Here is an 18,745-nt window from a genome sequence, read left to right as displayed (position 1 = left end):
GGCACTGGGTCCGACCTTCATACAGCCTCAGTGCCAGTTTAACTGCACCCCCTTCTGCCTCGTCGCTCCCGTGACCTCCCAGCGCTCCACGGACTCACCCAGCCTCAGTGCTGCTTTGAAATCCTTCCCCAGCCTCAGTCGTCCCGATCCTGATCCCGCCTGCAGGTACTGTGGTCCATTGACTCGCTTCCAGCCTCAGTTCTCTTGAGATCCCCTCTACAGCCTCTGTGCTTCTCCGAGCCTCTCTGTTGCCCTCACCTGCAACGCCCACTCCTGCACCCCTCCCGCAGCTTCTGGGCTCCGTTGTCTCCCCCACCCCTGGCCTCAGGGTCCATCTACAGCCCTTTTAACCCCCTCCCGTCCTAGAGCTACCCATAGACCTCTACAAGCCAAGGGGTGTCAAGTTCTTCTTACAGCACTTTGTTGCCATCTGGGAAATGTTCTATTTTGCATCAGTGCGGTGGAACTTAGAATGCAGCACACAGGTAAACAATACTAAACCAATGACAGCATATGTATACAACCATCACGTTGGAAGGACAGTAAAGTGTGAGTGCCCAAAACTTAGTTAAAGGACCTACCACAATCGGGTGCACACGTTCAGGGGGTAGAGCATTCTCTTACTTGGCCCCCTACTACTGGAATAAGCTACCCACTCACATTCGAAAATGCACGTAACCCCCTAACTGTGCCCACTCCAGAGTACATGCAGCATTTCCCCACTGTATTCCCTGGAATGAACAAGCCAACATGCATTCATGTTTGTAGCGGTCGTTTGTTGGCCGCAGTTTTGTTAGGAATACATGGATATACTTTGGCATTATCTGCATGCCCTGGTCATAAATCATTATTGGTGAACTGTCATATTTGCATCATAAATCGTATGCATTTCTGTCATACATCATATCTGCCATAAATTATATGTACATCGCCAATTAGCAAATTGGACTGACAGTTCGTTGGTTAGCTCATTTGCAGGCTTGTCTTGTTTCTTGTCCCTTCTGGGTCATCTCTTTGTTCGGTTGGATTTGCGCTCTCTTTGCGCGGGGGGTAGCTTCTGTCCTGGAGTTAGGCCACAACTCGCTACCTTGTTGGACTCTTTTGTACCCTGCCATCCAGCGGGGGCTGAGCTGTGAGCGCTGTCTCCGTTTGCTACCCCCTTTTTGTAGGCCAACTCACCCAGCCGTGAGGCATCCCAAAGTGATTGGTCCTACACACCGCCCTTCGGTCAACTCACCTAGCCGTGAGGTATCCCAAGGTGAGTGGTCCTATTCCGGCACACCGCCCTTCGGTGTGCCTCCGTACCAACCATTATTCCTGTAGCTCTCCGCCACTGCCTTGCCTGCTTCCCAGCACTGCGACATTGCCGTTCCTTAGGCGTGGGTGGGTGGGACAAAATTCTTATTGCGCCGCTGCTGCTCCCCCGTTCCACGAAGATAGGAGCTTCCTGCGGACGTAGCACTTATATCCCCCCTTCGAGTCATTCCCGCCTAGCTGGCCGGTTCCCCCATTGGAGGGTTTGTATCCAGCTCGACCCCTATTGGCCGTGGAGGGTCGGTGCCTTCCTGGCAACCGCTGTGGAGGGGTGGCATGGGTGCTTCTCCCACTTGTGGGCGCCTCAGTGCACCAAAAAACTGTTTTTTTCCGTGGCTCGGCATCGGTTATGGCACCGGCCCGAGGTCCCCTTTTAGGGGGTGGCCTCTGCGATTACCCCCGCACTGTGCCCACACCAGAACACATGCTGCATTTCCCCCCTGTAGTCCCTAGAATGAACAAGCCAACATACATTCGTGTTTGTAGTGGTCGTTTGTTGGCCGCAGTTTTATTAGGAATACATGGATATACTTTGGCATTATCTGCATGCCCTGGTCATAAATCATTATTGGTGAACTGTCATATTTGCGTCATAAATCATATGCATTTCTGTCATACATCGTATCTGCCATAAATCATATGTACATCACCAATTGGCAAATTGGGCGCACAGTTCATTGGTTAGCTCATTTGCAGGCTTGTCTTGTTTCTTCTCCCTTCTGGGTCATCTCTTTGTTCGGGTGGATTTGTGCTCTCTTTGCGCGGGTGTAGCTTCTTCTCGGTGTTAGGCCACAACTTGCTACCTTGTTGGACTCTTTTGTGCCCTGCCATCCGGTGGGGGCTGGGCTGCGAGCACCATCTCTGTTTGCTACCCCCTATTTGTAGGCCAACTCACCCAGCCGTGAGGCATTTCCAAAGTGATTGGTCCTACACACTGCCCTTCGGTCAACTCACCCAGCCGTGAGGCATCCCAAAGTGAATGGTCCTATTCCGGCATGCCGCCCTTTGGTGTGCCTCCGTACCAACCATTATCCCCATAGCTGTCCACCACGCCATCAGGGAGGCTTACGTCTTCCTGCGGCTCCCCCTCGCTCCTCTTGTCTTTGTATCTGCAACCTGCCAGAGCCATGGCACCCCACAGGTTGTCCCAGAATACTCGCATGCCTACCTCTGACAGGTGCACACCATCCTGCCCATAGAGTTGTGGGCAGACCGTGTGGATGAGCCCGTGCCTGATACTCTCCAACCCATTGGTTCTGCAGAATTTGCTCACGGCGAGGTTAAGCATTTTCCTTGAGTTCTCAACTGCTTTCTGTGATTCAGCCCCACGCCTGACCAGATGATGGCGGTACTCCTGAATGACCTGGCTGCTTCCGTGAGATCTCTTTGTATGTCATGGAGGAGTTCTTTCCTCCCTAGTTTGGCCAGGTCGTTACCTCCCAAATGTATAATCACAATGTCCGGATGCCATGCCGCCTCCGCCTGCAGGTCCACGAGGGTTGCCGTCAGCTGATCCCATTTCATTCCTGGTTGGCCCATCCACCGGATGCATGTGTCCACCAGTCGTCCTTCCTGTCTGTGGCCCCCTCACCGCCACCAGGACTGCATTCTGGTTACGAAGAAATGGCCCACCAGGCGCGGTCTCTTTCCTGCCGAGGCAATGATCACAATTGTCAATCTGCTGCTTGCCCGTGTGAGAGGTGCCCCTGCCCTCCTATGGCAGTCAAGGTGGTTCTACAGTAACTGTGGTCTCACATAGGTCTGGTATGCCCGCGACCGCCATCTGCCTACTGCCTGTATTCCAGCCTCGGTCATCCCGTGTTGTGCAGCTGAGCATTATGTATGTTGGCCTTGTGGAGCCATAGGGCGGCTGCACAGCGCGGGAATTTCTCTACAATTATGCATTACATTATTCTAAATTCATCCAGCCAATTGTCAACATTACTTTCCTTTCTCTCCGCCTTCTGTCATCATCCTTCTTGTCGCAAATTGTCAGATCTAACACGTCTAACTGTATCTCTAGCAGTGTATAAATATCAATAAACTCTATCCTCCATATCTTTTATTTGACAGCTAGTGGTATGAAGCTTGCTGAACCTGCGGCCCCGGTGGTCATGGATGCTGGCCCGGGCGAGGGCCTTTTGTATGGTTCAAGCGCAGGGGGAGCAGTGGGTGGGTCACCTGCTATGGTCGCGCAACCCCATGGTACTATGGGGGACCCTATCCCACCCCGAGCCTCCTGTGTGCCCTGGCCCTAGCTTTCCTGGCACACCTGGCCTGGGTCCAGTAGGTGCCAAGGCAAACCAGAAACCTCTCCCTCTGTTTGGGATCCTGCAACACCTAACCTCTGCCTGCCTAAACCCCTAAACAATAGTGGTGCCATTGTTTTGAAACATTCTTTTACTATTGAACTAATATGCTCACCACTGGTCACTGCGTCCTTGGTTCCGCTGCTTGGTCCTGCCGCCGCCGGGTTGGCTACAGGTGGCAGGGCCTTTCTCTGGAGGGCTTTCTTGGTTGCTGATGCCTCTGCAAGTTTTGCTGGCACTCACTTTCTCCTCTTGGGTGCTGGAGCATCGGTGTCATCCTGTTGTTGGTTGCCTGGTCCTTCCCTGGCGTCGTGCAACAGATGTGGCTGCACCCATCCGTCCCCATGGACCTCGATGCCGCCCAGATTTTTCACAGCAATTCGCTTAGGTCCTCAGGCTAACTTTTGCCTCCCCGCTTTGCTATCCTGTGGGCGATTCTTGGCTGGACCGTTGCTCTGTTAAGGTGGGGTGCTGCCGTCAGTCCTTATGCACCAAAAACACTGCTCTTTTATTCGTGTTCGCCCTGTACGAAAAACCGGCTGTTTTGTGGGGACTCCTTCTCTTATTTTGTAGTAGCTCTTTCCACCCCCAATGTTTGGGCCACTTGCGAAGGATTCTTTAGTGCACGCAGCCTGCACCCTCAAGTTACCCTGGTTACTAGGGTAAATGCTGTGTTTACGTTCTTGCTGCTCTTGTGTGGTGCCTGTCCCTTTAAGCCTCCTGTTCTTGGGTGCTCGCTGGCGCTGGATCAGCTGTGGAGGCGAGACAGTGGGAGGGGTGGCGAAGTAATAATTTTAAGATTGCCTCAGAGCTCGGAGCTCAGAGCAGCCTGCCCGGTTCCATGCGGCCGCCCTCCGGGGAAAGTGTAACGGACCCTACGCTCGAGGCTGGACCGGGGAGCTGCGGGCTCGCAAGCGGAGCGGCAGATGCTGGGGGTGCGGTGCGGACACAGCTCGCGGCCGTGGGAACAGGCCAGGTCCGATGATCTCCCAAGCAATTCAGGTTTGGGGGAGAGCGGGGGTGGAAAATGGCTTCGGGCCGCGGAAAACAGAGCGGCTCGTGCCCAGTCCGGTTTAAGCCCCCCCGGGGATCAGCCTGCGTTTCCTGTGTTTTCCATGGTTACTATGCAGCAGGGGTTCCAGCGGCACTAGTTGGCTCTGACGAGTCTCCGGCACCTTTTCTCGCTGATCCGCTCAGCCCCAAGTGCTGGGCGATGCACGCTGCCATCTCGCAGGGACCAATCCCAAGTGTAGGTGGGGTGGATGCCCTCGATCATCCTCCTCCCCTTCATTCCGCAGTGGCGGTGGATCCTGGTGCACGCTCAGACAGGGCTTCACCTCGACTCCTACAGCAAGGGGAAAGTAAACAAAATTTTCTTTGAGCCGCTGCTGCTTCCCCGCTCCACGAAGAAAGGAGCTACCTGGGGAGTGGCGCTTATTTACCCCCCTCGAGTCTTTCCCGCCTAGCTGGCCGGTTCCCCCATTGGAGGGTTTGTATCCCGCTCGCCCCCCTATTGGCCGGGAGGTCGGCACCTTCCTGGCAGCTGCTGTGGGGGGGGGCCGCGGGTGCTTCTTCCCGCTTCTAGGCGCCTCAGCGTGCCAAAAAACTGTTTTTTCTGGGTCTCTGCGTCGGTTATGGCACCGGCCCTCGAGGCCCCCTTTTAGGGGGCGGCCTCTGCGAGACCACCTGCTTTTCAGAAAGCTTATCAAAACTGAGCTATTTTCATACTAATTCTGCCTTGCCCGTGATCACTCCGGCACTGAGATACCCCTCCCGGGGTGATTCAAAAACCCTAAAAGTTAAAATAACATACATAACATTACATAACAATCGGTTGCACATGCAGATGAATTGATTTGCCTACGATCATACACTGTGGCCGGGATTTAAACTCCAATCGTTTGGTTTCGCTGCAGATCATCTTGTATCCTTATCTTTTTAAGGGTTCCCAATACCCTGCCCCCTCCATCAGAGGAATTCTCCAGACCTAGCCTCTCTGGGTTTCTGCTTTGATTAGAGTCAGACAATCTCTGTTCTGGCTTTGTCCTTCCTCTTCTGTTCCCTTTAACCCTTTGAAGCGTCTTATTGTCTTATAAACTCTATGCAAGAGACTAGCTTGGCCTGATGTAATATGCAATGCTTCTCATTCCAATGTATCCTTTGTCTTGCCACCCCCACTCCATATCACTTTCGTGGAGTTTTTATCCCCAACAGTTTTGAAGTGTTCCAAAGTGACTGTTTACCATATTGTCTTTTTTTTGTTTTTTAAAAAAGGTAAATGCAGGGGTGAGCGCCGGGTGACAAAATAAGCTGTTTTGAGAATGTCCTGTTTTTGTGGTTCATATTTTTGAATAGGGTAACCAGCGAAAGAAGCCGGTTTGTTTTTCTTTTTTAAGTGTTTACACCTGCACCCTGAGATGTTCGACTGCTTCATCTTTTGTGACTTTTGGAAGTAGCCGGACAAGTAATGTGTTGTCTTTGTGTTCATTACACATAATACGCCCACTCCCACACCGCATATTCAAAGACCTAAATGTGAGATGACTCCTTCAGTTTCAGTAAAGCCTCTCTTGGTGGTCTCGTATCTTCTCTCTATTCTGAGTTTCTTATGTAACTGAAACATCCGACCTCTAATTTAAGTCTTGTTTAGTGGCCGCCAAAGTGGCTACTGAGTTTAACACGTCACTGCCATCTGCTGGGATTTGCAGGTTACGAGTTCAAATACGGGCAGCGCCAGCCTTAACTAGTAATCCTTCCTAGGCCTGGAAACTGAGTAACATAATTCCGGGTAGTGGAAAATCTATTATTGCAGTGCTTAGAAACCAGCCCAAGTGCGATTTGAAGCGCTAAATAAAATAATAACTTGTTATAACTTGAAGTAAGGGTGGGCCTTCCTCTTTATGAAAGCTGTGGTGCACTGCAAGTGGTTCTTTGGGTTCCACGAAGGCAGGTGAAGCCTCAGTTTCTGTCCACTTTTTTCCTTCCGTTTTCCGCTTACTGCCTACGCCTCCTAGCACCAAAACTGTACCATGGCGTCCTCAAGTTTTATTTCCACACTATCATAATCTCTTCTGTCAGTGCTATTTAAGTGGACCACAAGTACAACTTCAAGGATTCAAGGAAAAGAGAACACATATCAAACTCATCACTTGGCGCCATCAACTGGTAAGGGCTGTGCTTGGTGATCAGAAGGGGTTTGTGGGCGTGATCGGAAGGTGAGGGCCTAGCTGGACGTGCTCTGCCTTCTCTCCTCCACTCGCCGCACCAAAAGCACTAGCATCGGCCTCTGATTGCACAGGTGCCGGCAGAATTGAACTCTACACTACCTGGTGACAACTGGCGATTCCTTTGCTGGGTCTCCTGGGCTCTCGGTGAGCATTCCAGCGGTTCTTTGCCCCGGCTAGGCCTGTATCCCGGACGCGAGCGTGCCGCTGGGGGAGGTGCGGCCGCGGTCGTTGGTATCTGAGCTGACGGCGCTGACCCGCGAGTCGCTACAGCGTGACGGTGGTGGAATACTGGACGCTGAGGCATATCCTACTATTTGAGTCCAGCAAGCAGCAGTAGCGGCGGCCAGTGGCGGCCTTGAAGTCCAGGCCCTGTGTGGAGCGGCGGCCTAGTCGAGGTGCGCCCGAGGAACTGCCACCGCGAGGACTTGCGGTCTGAGGTGAGCGACGCGGCCTACGCAGCGATACCCCAGCCTTCGGCGGGACGCCTTGAGATCAGCGGCACTGCGCTTTGCTGCCTCCCTTCCTCTCTGCATCCCTTCCTCGCTGTACTCTCTGTTACCCGGGGCCATTGAAGGGCCTTGCATGCGAGGCGACCAGCTTGCGAGAAGTGGCGAATTTGGGACTGTGCCTGCTCGTCTGGTCACTGCAGGGCGGACTCTTGGGGCCGAGCCCCTGCTTGGTGTGGCCCTCAGCCTAACTATCACACGTTCCCGGAACCCCTGCTCTTCTGAGACCTGCGTAGCCCTGGTGCGTCCCGGCCCTGCATCTCCTTCGCACCACCTTGCACCTTGCTGGGGGAGACCGAGATAAAAGGCGCTAGTACGAGTGTATTTTGCTGACCTGGGACATTTGCAGAGACACTTGGGTTGCTGGCAGGTCGTGTGGGGGGAACGCCAGTGTTGGAGCTTGCCGCTCCCTCCCGCCGCCGCTACAGGAGTCCTTTGCGGCCGCTGTGTGGAGGGAGCAGACTCCAACTCCCACAATCCCTGGCAGTGTCACCGCCCCCTTACACACCCACTTCCGCGCCCGGAGGTGCTAAATTCAAACAGGCTCCCTCCGCGTAGCGGGGCGCGCTGCGACGCCGGGCTAAGCCCGGGCAAAGGGCGGGCCGTCTGTGGACGTCCGGGGCTGGCCAAGGCTGGGCTGGGCCACCCCCTTGACAAGTTGTCTGCGGTTGTATGTCCAGTTAGTGATTTTTTGTGCTTTGTTGTTTTCTACCTAGAAGGTTCCTACTATAGGCACATTTCATACATACTGCTTAGAGTGGTCATGCTAATGTCTACCCGCTCGGGTAAGAGTTTGAGAGGGGGTGGTGGGGGAGGCCTTGGTTCTGTAACGGGTACTATGGACCAGTTTATTACCCGTGTTGTCACAATTATCGAGAAGGAAATCGCCATGACAGAGCGGCATCTTTCTCGGGAACATCTTGTTGACAAGCGGTCATCGTTGGGTCCGCTGGCTCTAGTGTCATCCCCAGTACGTCCACTTGATCCCTTGGTGGCTGCTTCGCCCCCTTCAGATCACCCACGGGTTGCAGCTCTAAGGGCCAGTTTGGACAGGCTGGAGAATTTAACAGCTATAGTACAGCTTAACGATCTTAATGCTGCATCAGACCATCCTTCTAGTGAGACCCTAGTCCCCACGCTCCCTCTTGTTACTCCTTCCAGCAATGGGACTTCCCTCCCTCAGCCAGTATTGGCATCGCCGGCAGTAAACAATCCAACCCTTAGCAAAAGAAAAAGAACTGCTAGCCCACGCAAAGGAAGTTATGCCAAACCCTATAAGAAGCCTAGGAGGTTAGGTGCTAGGGGGGGAGGGTCCCATAAGAGAGTAGGGCAGGGCATTAGTAGCCTGAGGGGGAGAAGGGGGAGGAACCCCAAGGTGTTATAGTAGAGAATACCTGCGTTGACCTGACGGCTGGTCTTGTTGAGGCTCCATCTTACGAATCTCTCTCCATTGCCAACTTAGAGAAAATTATGAAGTCATTATTGATTCCGGTCCTGGAGAGAGTTAAGGGGCTCACAGAGCGGTTCGATAGGTTTGAACAGGTAACCCTGGACAATTTTTTCTCTATAAAATCCCTTATTAAATTACATTCAAGAATTAGGGAAGATGGTCTAGGGGGGGAATCTGTACCCCGGGTGACACTTACATCCCCACAAAACCCCACCATTGTAGCCGCACCGGTACCCGGGGTGGTTGTGACAAATGCCCCCGTTGTACATCCTGTGGCTTCCTCTGGGGCTGCCCGGAAGTCAGGGTTGGCCAAAATGGATGGCATAGTGCGACCCAAGACACCTAAGGCTAGTACCATCCCTACTAAAAGGACCGCACGGCCAAAGGACTCTGGTAGCAGCTGTCCAGCCAATTCAAAGGATTCTGAAAATAGTAATGGCCCTGAGACGAATAACGCTATAGACAATCCGATGATAGTCCCTACCCTACAGCCAGGAATAGATTCTGATGCAGGATCGGCCCTTACTGTCAATTTACCCCCTGACTGCCAGCCTTTTGTGGCAGTTCTTACTGGGGTGCCAGTCCTTAAGCCAGGTAAATATGAGACTTATGCCAAACTTAAGAACAAAACCGTCTTCTGGCTAAAGGAAAATAGACCCTTACCTAGTTCAATGGGTGGCCGGGTCATCCATGTAAGGAGGGTCAGTTGGATTGGCACTAGGCCGAAAGATATAAGGGGGGATTGTATTATAATTAACTTTGATGATCCTAGGGTTGCCAGCTATGTGTGTAGTTTTTCCACTAGTGAGGGCAGCCTAATTGGAGGTAGCGGAGGTATTGGCATACATGACCTAAGCTACTTCAATCCCCGAAAAACCTTTGCTAGGCCATTTGGGAGGGATGGGCGGGTAGGCTAGCCCACCAAAACCTGGCACAATTCAGCCTGTTTCGCAAAAATCCATGTCCACCGCCCAATTGGCCATGGCATGGCTACTGACACGCTGTTTACCATTCAACAGCGAAGCCAATCGCAGTGCTTGGGGTGGACGATTGCGGTAGTCTAACCACAAGATTGGAAGTAGTGAGGCCATTTACTTACCATCTTTCACCTCCTGTCACTAATGTTGGCCTTTCAGAATGGGAGTGTACTGAACATCTTGAGCCTGCTACGCCCATCTTGGTGGTCCCTAGCGGGGAGGGCCTAGTTACAGGAGTGACATCTAACTCTGGCCCTCGGGATAGCTCTTTTGTAAAGGGGCCTTCACCGGGGCAGGCCGTAGATGGTAACAGGGCCTTGAAGGTTGTCAGCTGGAACATAGCTGGTTTGGCACGTAACATCGACATAGCCGAATGGAACTCATTTATTGAATCATTCGGGATATGTATGTTCCAGGAAACCAGGTGCTTGGAGCCCCGTCACAAAGTGGGCTATACTAGTTACTTTGCACCGGCTATTCTATCGCCCGGAGGGAGAGGTCGCCCCTCAGGTGGCCTACTAATCTGGGTAAAGATCTCCTTGGGCTATTCCATTCGGTGCATAGATACTAAGTCCATGGACTTGCAGAGACTAACAGTTAGAGGGTCACGTGGGGGGAGGGCGTTTGAGATTCTTAACATTTATGTTAGAGGTACTAGGGGGTGGCATGTCGACATTTTCCCTTACGGGTGTTGAAGATGAGCTTAGATCTTGTGGTGCGGACTCGTTTGTCATGCTCGCTGGGGATTTTAACTGTACCTTCGAACCCCTAGCAGCGGAAGATATAGTGGGTACCCAGGAGGATGACGCTAGGAGAGGCATCCCCCATCTCTCAGTATCACCAATTAAGAGATGGACTCAAAGCGCCATTGATCTTAATGCCCTCTCCTTGGAACACGGAGTAAGGGCTGTAAATGGCAGGACAAAGTCAGATTCTTGCGGGGCACATACGTTCAACAGGGTAGGTCAATCCTCTAGAATTGATTATATCCTGTTGAACTATAAACTTTGGGGGCACTTGTTGGATATGGTGGTTCTCCCCTCTACTGATAGTGACCACAATCCCCTGTCCTTGTCATTATCCCCTTTGTGGACGGCAGGGACTAATGAACAAATTCCGCATGATTGGAAGTCAACACGCGAAGTATGTCCTTCAAATTGTGGGAGGCGGCTAAAATGGAGGAATATTGTTGGCACCGAGGACAAAATGCTGGAAGTAAGATCAACCATGGCAAACGTCATGTCCAGTTTGGACCTTGCCACAATTAGCGCCCACGAGATCTCCACGTTGTTTGTCCAAACTACTAAAGCCCTAGGCGATCTCAATTCAGTTCGCAATGTAAGCACTAGGGCCAACAACAGATGTCGCCCTAAGGGCAATCCTGGTTGGTATTCGCCTGCCTGTCGTAACGCCAAAAGGGACCTAATTAATGCAGTTAAACTTAAGGACGGTGGTTTGATTAGTAATGCTAGGAAAAGTTATAGAGGTGCCATCTCTAGGGAAAAGCTAGAGTTGGAGAACCAGTTTTGGTGTGATCTGAAACTGGCAAGCTCTGCTAGGGACTCGAAGGGCTTTTGGGAACTGATTAGGGCTAGAGATAAACCAGTGGATTCGCTTATAACATGCAATATCCCTGAGGCCGTGTGGTTCAACCACTTTTCCCATCTATATAATGTGGCAACGGGTAACGGGGAAGTTTCCACTGACGCCCCTTTTTTAGACCACTTTGAGCTGAGTGTAGACTCTTTGTTTACAGTTAAGGAAGTGGTGGACGCAATTAAGTGTCTTGTCCCCAACAAAGCTGCGGGGACGGATGGCCTACCAGGGGACCTGTTATGCATCAACCCGATAGAATGGGGGAAAATTATTGCCTCTTTATTAAATGCTAGTTTTGCAGACGCAGCTCTTCCAGAATCCTAGAGGGGTGCTGAGGTCGTCCCGATTTTCAAGAAAGGGTGTCGGGACGACCCAGCAAATTATCGCCCTATAAGTTTACTAGACTCCACTCAGAAGGTGGCAGGAAAGGTGGTCCTGGGGAGGGTCTTGCAGTGGGCAGAGGAGAAGGGTATCCTGTCCGATTTCCAGGCAGGTTTTAGAACAGGCACTGGGACCATTGAGCAAACATTCCGGTTGATGATGCTCTATTGGAAAGTGGTTGTACTGGGCAAAGGCAGTCTGTATCTTGCATTTATAGATTTGCGGACTGCCTTTGACCTGGTCATCTCTGGAAGGTGTTATCTGGGTTGGGTTTGTCCCCTTATTTATTGTCCCTGCTAATCAAGTTGCACGCTGAAAACTTTGCGCAGATCAGGTGGGGAAACCAGGGTCAAAAGACATCACGAATACCTGTAAACAGAGGTGTCCATCAGGGATGTGTTTTAGCCCCCACTCTGTTCTCATTGTATGTTAACGGAGTGGTGGACCACCTTCTACAAATCCCTTCAGATGCCCCATCGTTGGCAGGCAGGAGGGTACCCACCCTTCTGTTTGCAGACGAAACCCTCCTGATTTCCAAGACCCCGGCAGGGCTACAGAGCCTTTTAACTAGCTTCCAGTCTTTCTGTGAGCCGAGGGGATTGGAAATTAATACTGGAAAGACCAAGTATTTGGTCCTGAATCCCCCAAAGAAGACTGGTAGGCCACCCACACTAAAATCAGTCCCCCTAGAAAGGGTCAAAGAATTTGACTACTTAGGAATTCGCCTCTGTGACACCATGAGATGGAATTGCCACCCACACAAGATGCTGTTGAGCCATAAGAGGGTGGCGGGGGCACTACTAAAAGAACAACGGGCCTCCTCCCTTAAACCAATTGCTCCGGTACTTGATATTTATAGGGCAAGAGGCGTGAGTGCGGCGCTTTATGGGGCGGAACTTTGGGGTGTGCAGAATGTGGACCAGTTGTCTTGTTCAGAAAATAAATTTCTTAAGGACTTAATGGGGCTTCCATACAGCAATCCAACCTTACCACTACTGCTTGACATGGGCAGTTGTCCTATTAGTGATCAGGCAAGGTTGCGTCCTCTCCTTCTTTGGGCTCGCATTTGGAGAGTCCCTGAACTGGCCAGCTACGCAGATGGTTTGAAAGAGGTCCTATCGATGCCTGGTTGGCCCAAAATAGGCTGGCTGAGGGAAGTCAAGCGACTACTGGTAGAATTGGGTCTAGAAGAAGCTTGGCAGTTAAGGACTGCCCCCCCCCCCCCACCCAAGTCTGTTTTGAAAAAACTGTACTGGAGATGGGTGTTAGAGGGGCGAAACACTAATCCCAAACAATGTAGGTCCACTGCTGAATTTCTTTTAGTGAAGGAGGTCCCATTTTGCGAGCCCTACCTTGATATTATATCAAGACCCAGAGACAGGGCATTGTATTTTAAATTTAGAGTAGGAACACTTCCTGTGGGTGAACTAACCGCTAGGTGGAAGGCCCCGGCCCAGACGATTCCTTCCTGTCCGCATTGTATGACAAGGATAGAGTCAGTTCCCCACCTCCTATTCGAATGCCCTGCTTATGAAGCTCCACGTCGTAGGTGGTTGAAACCCCTTTGTAGAGAGTTAGGCACCAGACACCATAGGGAGGCCTTGCGAATTTTGCAAACGGACTTGCGGCCCCTTTTTGCCTGTGGCTTGGCGAAGTTTTTAAGCTGGGCATGGTTGATCAGATCAAATAGGCTTTTGTATCTTGTTTAATTCTGGTTTTACAATGTATCTTTTATGTAATTTATTGGAGCCTTCATATTATGAATTGTATGCATTTTTTGCTATGAATTGGCTCCTTTTATTTAAAAAAAAAAAATGTGTGTATATATGTATTGCTTTTTAAGACATGCTCTTTGTCGAAATAAAGCCTTGACTGACTGATTCATACCACTTTAAACTAAAGCTTGAAATGGGATATTTTGACTTCTGTGACACCGGCAACACTGTCCTTTTTTGGCCAGTGCCATGAAAAAAATTGCATATGGATGACCCTTGCCTATAATGACAAATTGGCATACATAGGCTAAAAAGCGACATGAAGTGGGTCCAGAGTATTTACCAATATTTAGGTTTAGTTAAGCATTTTCATCTGTCACCTTTATGCAGTCCAATGACTAGAGACCATTTGTAAACTGTCTAGTGTATTTTTTATTTAAACTCTCATTTGTTTTATTGTTAAAATAAACACACAGCTATAAATTAAGCACTAATGTCAAATAACTATTGCAGACCTACACATTCTTTATAATAAGGCTCCAAATTATAACCGTGCTCATAAGAATGACTGTAGGAGCCGAAAATAGCAGCATGTTTGGAAATGAGGTTTGACAGTGTTGTGGGCTGTACGACACTTAAAAGTAGGTTGTGAGGTGCTAAGTCGCCGTTTGTTGTTCTGACAGTTCAGTTGGGCCCAGTAGTGGTGCACGGATATTCCCCATTGGTTATAAAGTAGAGCTGAAGCTTTGTGCCTTCATAGGTGCTACAGTGATGAGCAGTTCTGCATGCAAGTCTTTGAGGCTATCATGCTGCTGCTGCTGCTATTTGCTATCTCTAGTTCTTTTCTGGGGAGGGGCTGAGCCTACGTTTCCTTTTCTGCTTTGTGAAGTTAGTCATTGTGCATGAAAGTTCCCCTTATGATCACTGCCTTGCTTACTCTTGTTTGGGACACTGCACGAGGAAGCATATTTCTCTCAGTGAGTCCCAGATTGCATTATATACATATTCAGTCTTGCTCTGTATTCAGGTCTGTATTGGAATTATTCAATCTCTAAAATGGTCGTATCGCCCTGTGGCTGGTCCTTAGTTGGCTGTGTCTAGGATTCTTCAGTGTAGGCTTCCTGTTAGAATGCACTTCTGTTTGGAGGTTTGTCGCATGTCACTTTGTTCTGTGCCTCTATTTGAGCTTCCTAGTGGGTTGCAGATTTTGAGTTTTCTTTTCACTAGCAGATTCAGGTATTGTTTCTATTGAGTGCTCCCTGATTCGAGCTTGCATCTCCTATTGTAAGGGGGGTCACTCTTCAGCTCTTCGGAGATTTGTAGCCTAATTCTCAAGAGTTTGTAACCAGTTAAATTGGTGGCATTTTATTTCGCTTTCTCGAGGTGTATATGGAATTTTGCACTCTGTTTGTTTTATTTTTATTTCAAGCAGTAAGAAGTGTCTCCCTGTTCTGCTCAGCAGGGAGTGTTTGGAGCCTTTCTGTGAACGTTCAGGGCTTGTTTGCATATTAGCAGGTGCGTGTTTTCTATTGAGTTGAATTCCTACTTGGTGTAATCGCAACCATATGTGGCATGTCCACAGCGCCGGCCTCTGGCGTGGGGGAGTTGGGCCCACGCTTAGGGTGCCAGTCTTCAGAGGGGCACACAAATCTGTCTGTATTAAAGTCCTGCAGACAGCATTATCCCTTGACACCAATGATACATGACAAAACTGCCTTATTAGGTCTCTCCTAGGCAGCTCTTGCGCTGTCTCTGCGAGACATGCTGTATTCAGGATATGGGCTTTTAAAAGCTTTGCCCATTTTCAAGGACTGCCCCAGTTACATGTGTTGTTACTCATAGCTTGTGAGCACTATTTCTTTCTTTAAGCTGGAGCACTTGAGACCAGTGCTCCTGTTTTTCAGAGCTCTGTTGTAAACAGGGCTTTAAATCTTGCTCTTATCTTGCCACATTTGCTGTGCATTCAAAGACCGAGGCCTGTCTTAACCGCAGCTTCCTCCTGCTTTGAAACGCAGGGCCTGGCGTCACGGTCACTGCCTTTCTATGGCTGCTGCCGCCTCTGTCTCAGAGCTCAACAAACATTTGCAATGCAATAGGTCTTGCATTTGCAAAAATGACAATGCCTTTTATTTATAGGCTGCAGTGGAAGGGCTGAGATGTTTTAAAATGCTACTTTAGTGTGTGGCACAATGATTATTGCTGCCCACTAGTGGCATTTAAATTACAGGCCCTAGGTATCCATCAGCTGCGGCCCGTGCAGGTGAGAGCACTGGGGCCGGGTGGGGGGGATTTTGACAGACGACGACGAGGATCAATGAAATATTTATTAATTCTCCCTCGTCATCGTCCATCAAAATCCCCCCTCCACCCCCACCCGACCCCACCGCTCTTACCTGCATGGGCCGCAGCTGGTATCCATAGTGCCATACAATAGGGACTTACAGTTAAATTAAATGTACCAATCAGATGTAGGTCAATTTTACCATGTTTTAGGGAAAGAGCACAAGCACTTTAGCACTGCACCGGTTAGAAATGGTAAAGTACATAGAGTCCTAAAAGCCAACCAAAAACGGGTTCAGGAAAACAGGACGGTTGCAGGCAAAAGACTTGGGGTGACCCTGCAGAATGGGCCAAGTCCAACATTTTAAAAGCTAATATTTCCAAGCCAAAGGCACACCACAAAGACATAGGGACCAAATGATCAAAATATTAAAAGCCCCAGACAAGACTACTACTTTTCTGGAAGTAGAAATCACTGGTATTCTCAAACTCCTGGCAGTCGAAAGTTTATAATTTTGTAGGCACATTGTCAAATTCAATTCGGCAAGCATTTTCCTTCTTAACTTTACGTTCCTTTAGCTTTAGAAGCTGTACAGTACCTCCTGCATGCACAAGAAGGAGTCTGACCTGGAACTGAGGAGCAGGCAACCTCTAATTTTTACACAGATATATCTTAATCCACAAAGTGGTCTGTTTGAATAACAAACACAATTCACAAACAAAACAATTAAATAAGTATTAAGAAGGATTCAATAAAAAAACGGAACAATTAAACTCAGGAAATAAGACCGACATACATGTTTAATACAAATCACGAAGGCCTCGAATTATCTTCCGAATTTTCAGGCCTCGTCAACTTGCCTGGTTTTAAATAACTCACAGCCTTATAAGGAACAGCTTTACGAGCTACCCTCTGAGAACTGAGGAACACTGAGATCTGGAAGGGTGAAGAAATAAGTTTACTCGTTCAAAAAGGACTTATAAATAATGTATGTGTGGCTCCTTACTATTCTGCCACTGGCTGGAAGGCTTCGCCAGTAAGTGCCAGGCTGCATGATACTCATTGCAGGTGGCCACGACACGGGTACAGACAGAAACTACCTTGCAACAGTGCAGCAAATCTCTCTGAAAGAGCAGAGGTTAGTACGGGATAAGACGCACCTAGGTGAAAAGCTGAACATCCCTGCCTCCTGTTTCCTTACCCTATCTGTCTACTGGGGAGCAAGCAGAACCATCAAATTCACATCTAACAACAAGGCTTGCTCGCCCTACGATGGAGCAGCAGGCAGAGTAGAGGGACAATTAAATTGTTCTCAAGCCCCAACCTAAATGAACAAAACCAGCATAGTGAGGAGACTCAACCTATGACACATAGTGCAGTCTTGGACAAGAATCAGAATGGGCTTAGTCACTGGAACTGAAAGTGGGTTGGGTATTTACCCATGCATTTGATTCCAGTGGGATTGTACATTGGCACAGGGAAACTTATAGTTTTTTATGTAAACCCTATGTTAAGATACCAGACCTATTAAAAGTTTGTTTATGCGAAAACAAAAAACAATAATTCATCCACTTGGTTATGTCTCTTGTGATGTTGTGAACTCTTAGATCAGTAATACCTCAAGCTGTAACTCCTGCTATTTCACAAACGGCTTCAGAGCCCGTAAACATCACTAATGTGTGTCAAAACAGGGCCTTGGTTTTAAGAAGTAACAACAAATGCGGATCTTTGGGATATACACAGAGCCAATACAAGAAATGCTTATAGTGTCACTTCAGAAGCAGTATCATATGTGGTATATTTCCAGGCATGATAACTAACCACATAAAATTAATAGAAAAATATTTGGAATAAAAGACATTTGGGTACTTATTTTCACTAAAGACTTACCCATGCAAATAAAAAACGTATAGCTCCTTGCCAAACTTGTACTGAAATACCATGAACTGAAACTCACCTATGCAGGTTTCTTTGGTCAAGGCGCATGGTCTCCTGGAAACACTCCTGAGCTTTGATGTTATCTTCAATTAGAAGGTTAAAGATTCCATAATCAAGCCAATGCTCAATACTCTGTCGATCGCGAGCCAGTCTCTAAAGGAAGGCCATCAAATACAATTTTACAATTAAAGAAAAGCCCATATAAGGAAAGCCCAGCAGGTCCATAAAAAACATGAACAAACAAGGTACCCAGAAACTTACTCCCAGCTAAAATGCCGAAGTTTGGTCACCAACAAACATGATCAAAAAAGCCACCTGGAGCATGGCTGTCCACAACAACCTCCCAACCATAGGGAAAGTAGTCAATCACCCCTAAGATAGAATCATCAAATAGTTATAGCAAGATCACTGACATTTGGGCTATGAAGGTGTGCAATGAAGAGAAAGAGATTGAGAGTATAGGAGGAATAAATGGAGGGAGAGTGGAAAAGAGTCAGTACTCCTCAATCAACTAGGCTATTGAGAAAAAAATACATTAAAAAAACAGCATTAATATACAGGACAACCACATGCCTGTCCCTCGGGAGACGTTGAAGAGAAAGGAAGAATGAGAGAGACAGTGGAAGATTACCATTCAACCAGGGAGAAGAAAAAAACTAAGACAAATCACTAGACGGAAAAAGATTGAGTAGGAGCAAGCGAGAGCTAGAAAGACTAACTAATAACCAATAAAAGCATCAATGGTGAAAAAATAAATACAAGGTGGAAAGACCAGACCTGCAGTTTTCTTGAAACATTTTGAGTTCTGTGTCAACATGGCTGAAAGCTAAGCTAAGTATGAGCTAAGAAAACCTAAGCCTGACTTTAAGTGCAGAAGTGTTTTTATTGTTGAAAAACATTTTTATTGAGTTTAGCGTGACAACCATAGGCGATATATAAACAGTACTTTCATAGACACTGCACAACACTGTATTAATACACCCGTCTCTCCCACCTGCTCACCCCCCAATTAAGACTATATACAAACATATCAAATCTTCAGGAAAACAAC

At 48.8% G+C, this 18,745-nt stretch overlaps 1 protein-coding gene across 2 annotated transcripts in view; it reads right to left on the bottom strand.

The window, feature by feature from the left end:
- CFAP70 (cilia and flagella associated protein 70) overlaps positions 1-18,745 on the bottom strand; it is a 960,887-nt gene that overhangs the window by 298,905 nt on the left and 643,237 nt on the right. For both annotated transcript variants that reach the window (XM_085628140.1, XM_085628139.1), the window contains exon 18: positions 17,714-17,847. In XM_085628140.1, coding sequence (XP_085484266.1) covers positions 17,714-17,847 — 134 coding nt within the window. The remainder of the gene's footprint in view (positions 1-17,713; positions 17,848-18,745) is intronic.

The sequence above is a fragment of the Triturus cristatus genome, chromosome 10 (assembly GCF_964204655.1).
Source record: "Triturus cristatus chromosome 10, aTriCri1.1, whole genome shotgun sequence".
NCBI lineage: Eukaryota > Metazoa > Chordata > Amphibia > Caudata > Salamandridae > Triturus > Triturus cristatus.
The sequence above is the reverse complement of the archived record's forward strand: the minus strand, read 5'-3'. Positions and strand labels throughout refer to the sequence as shown.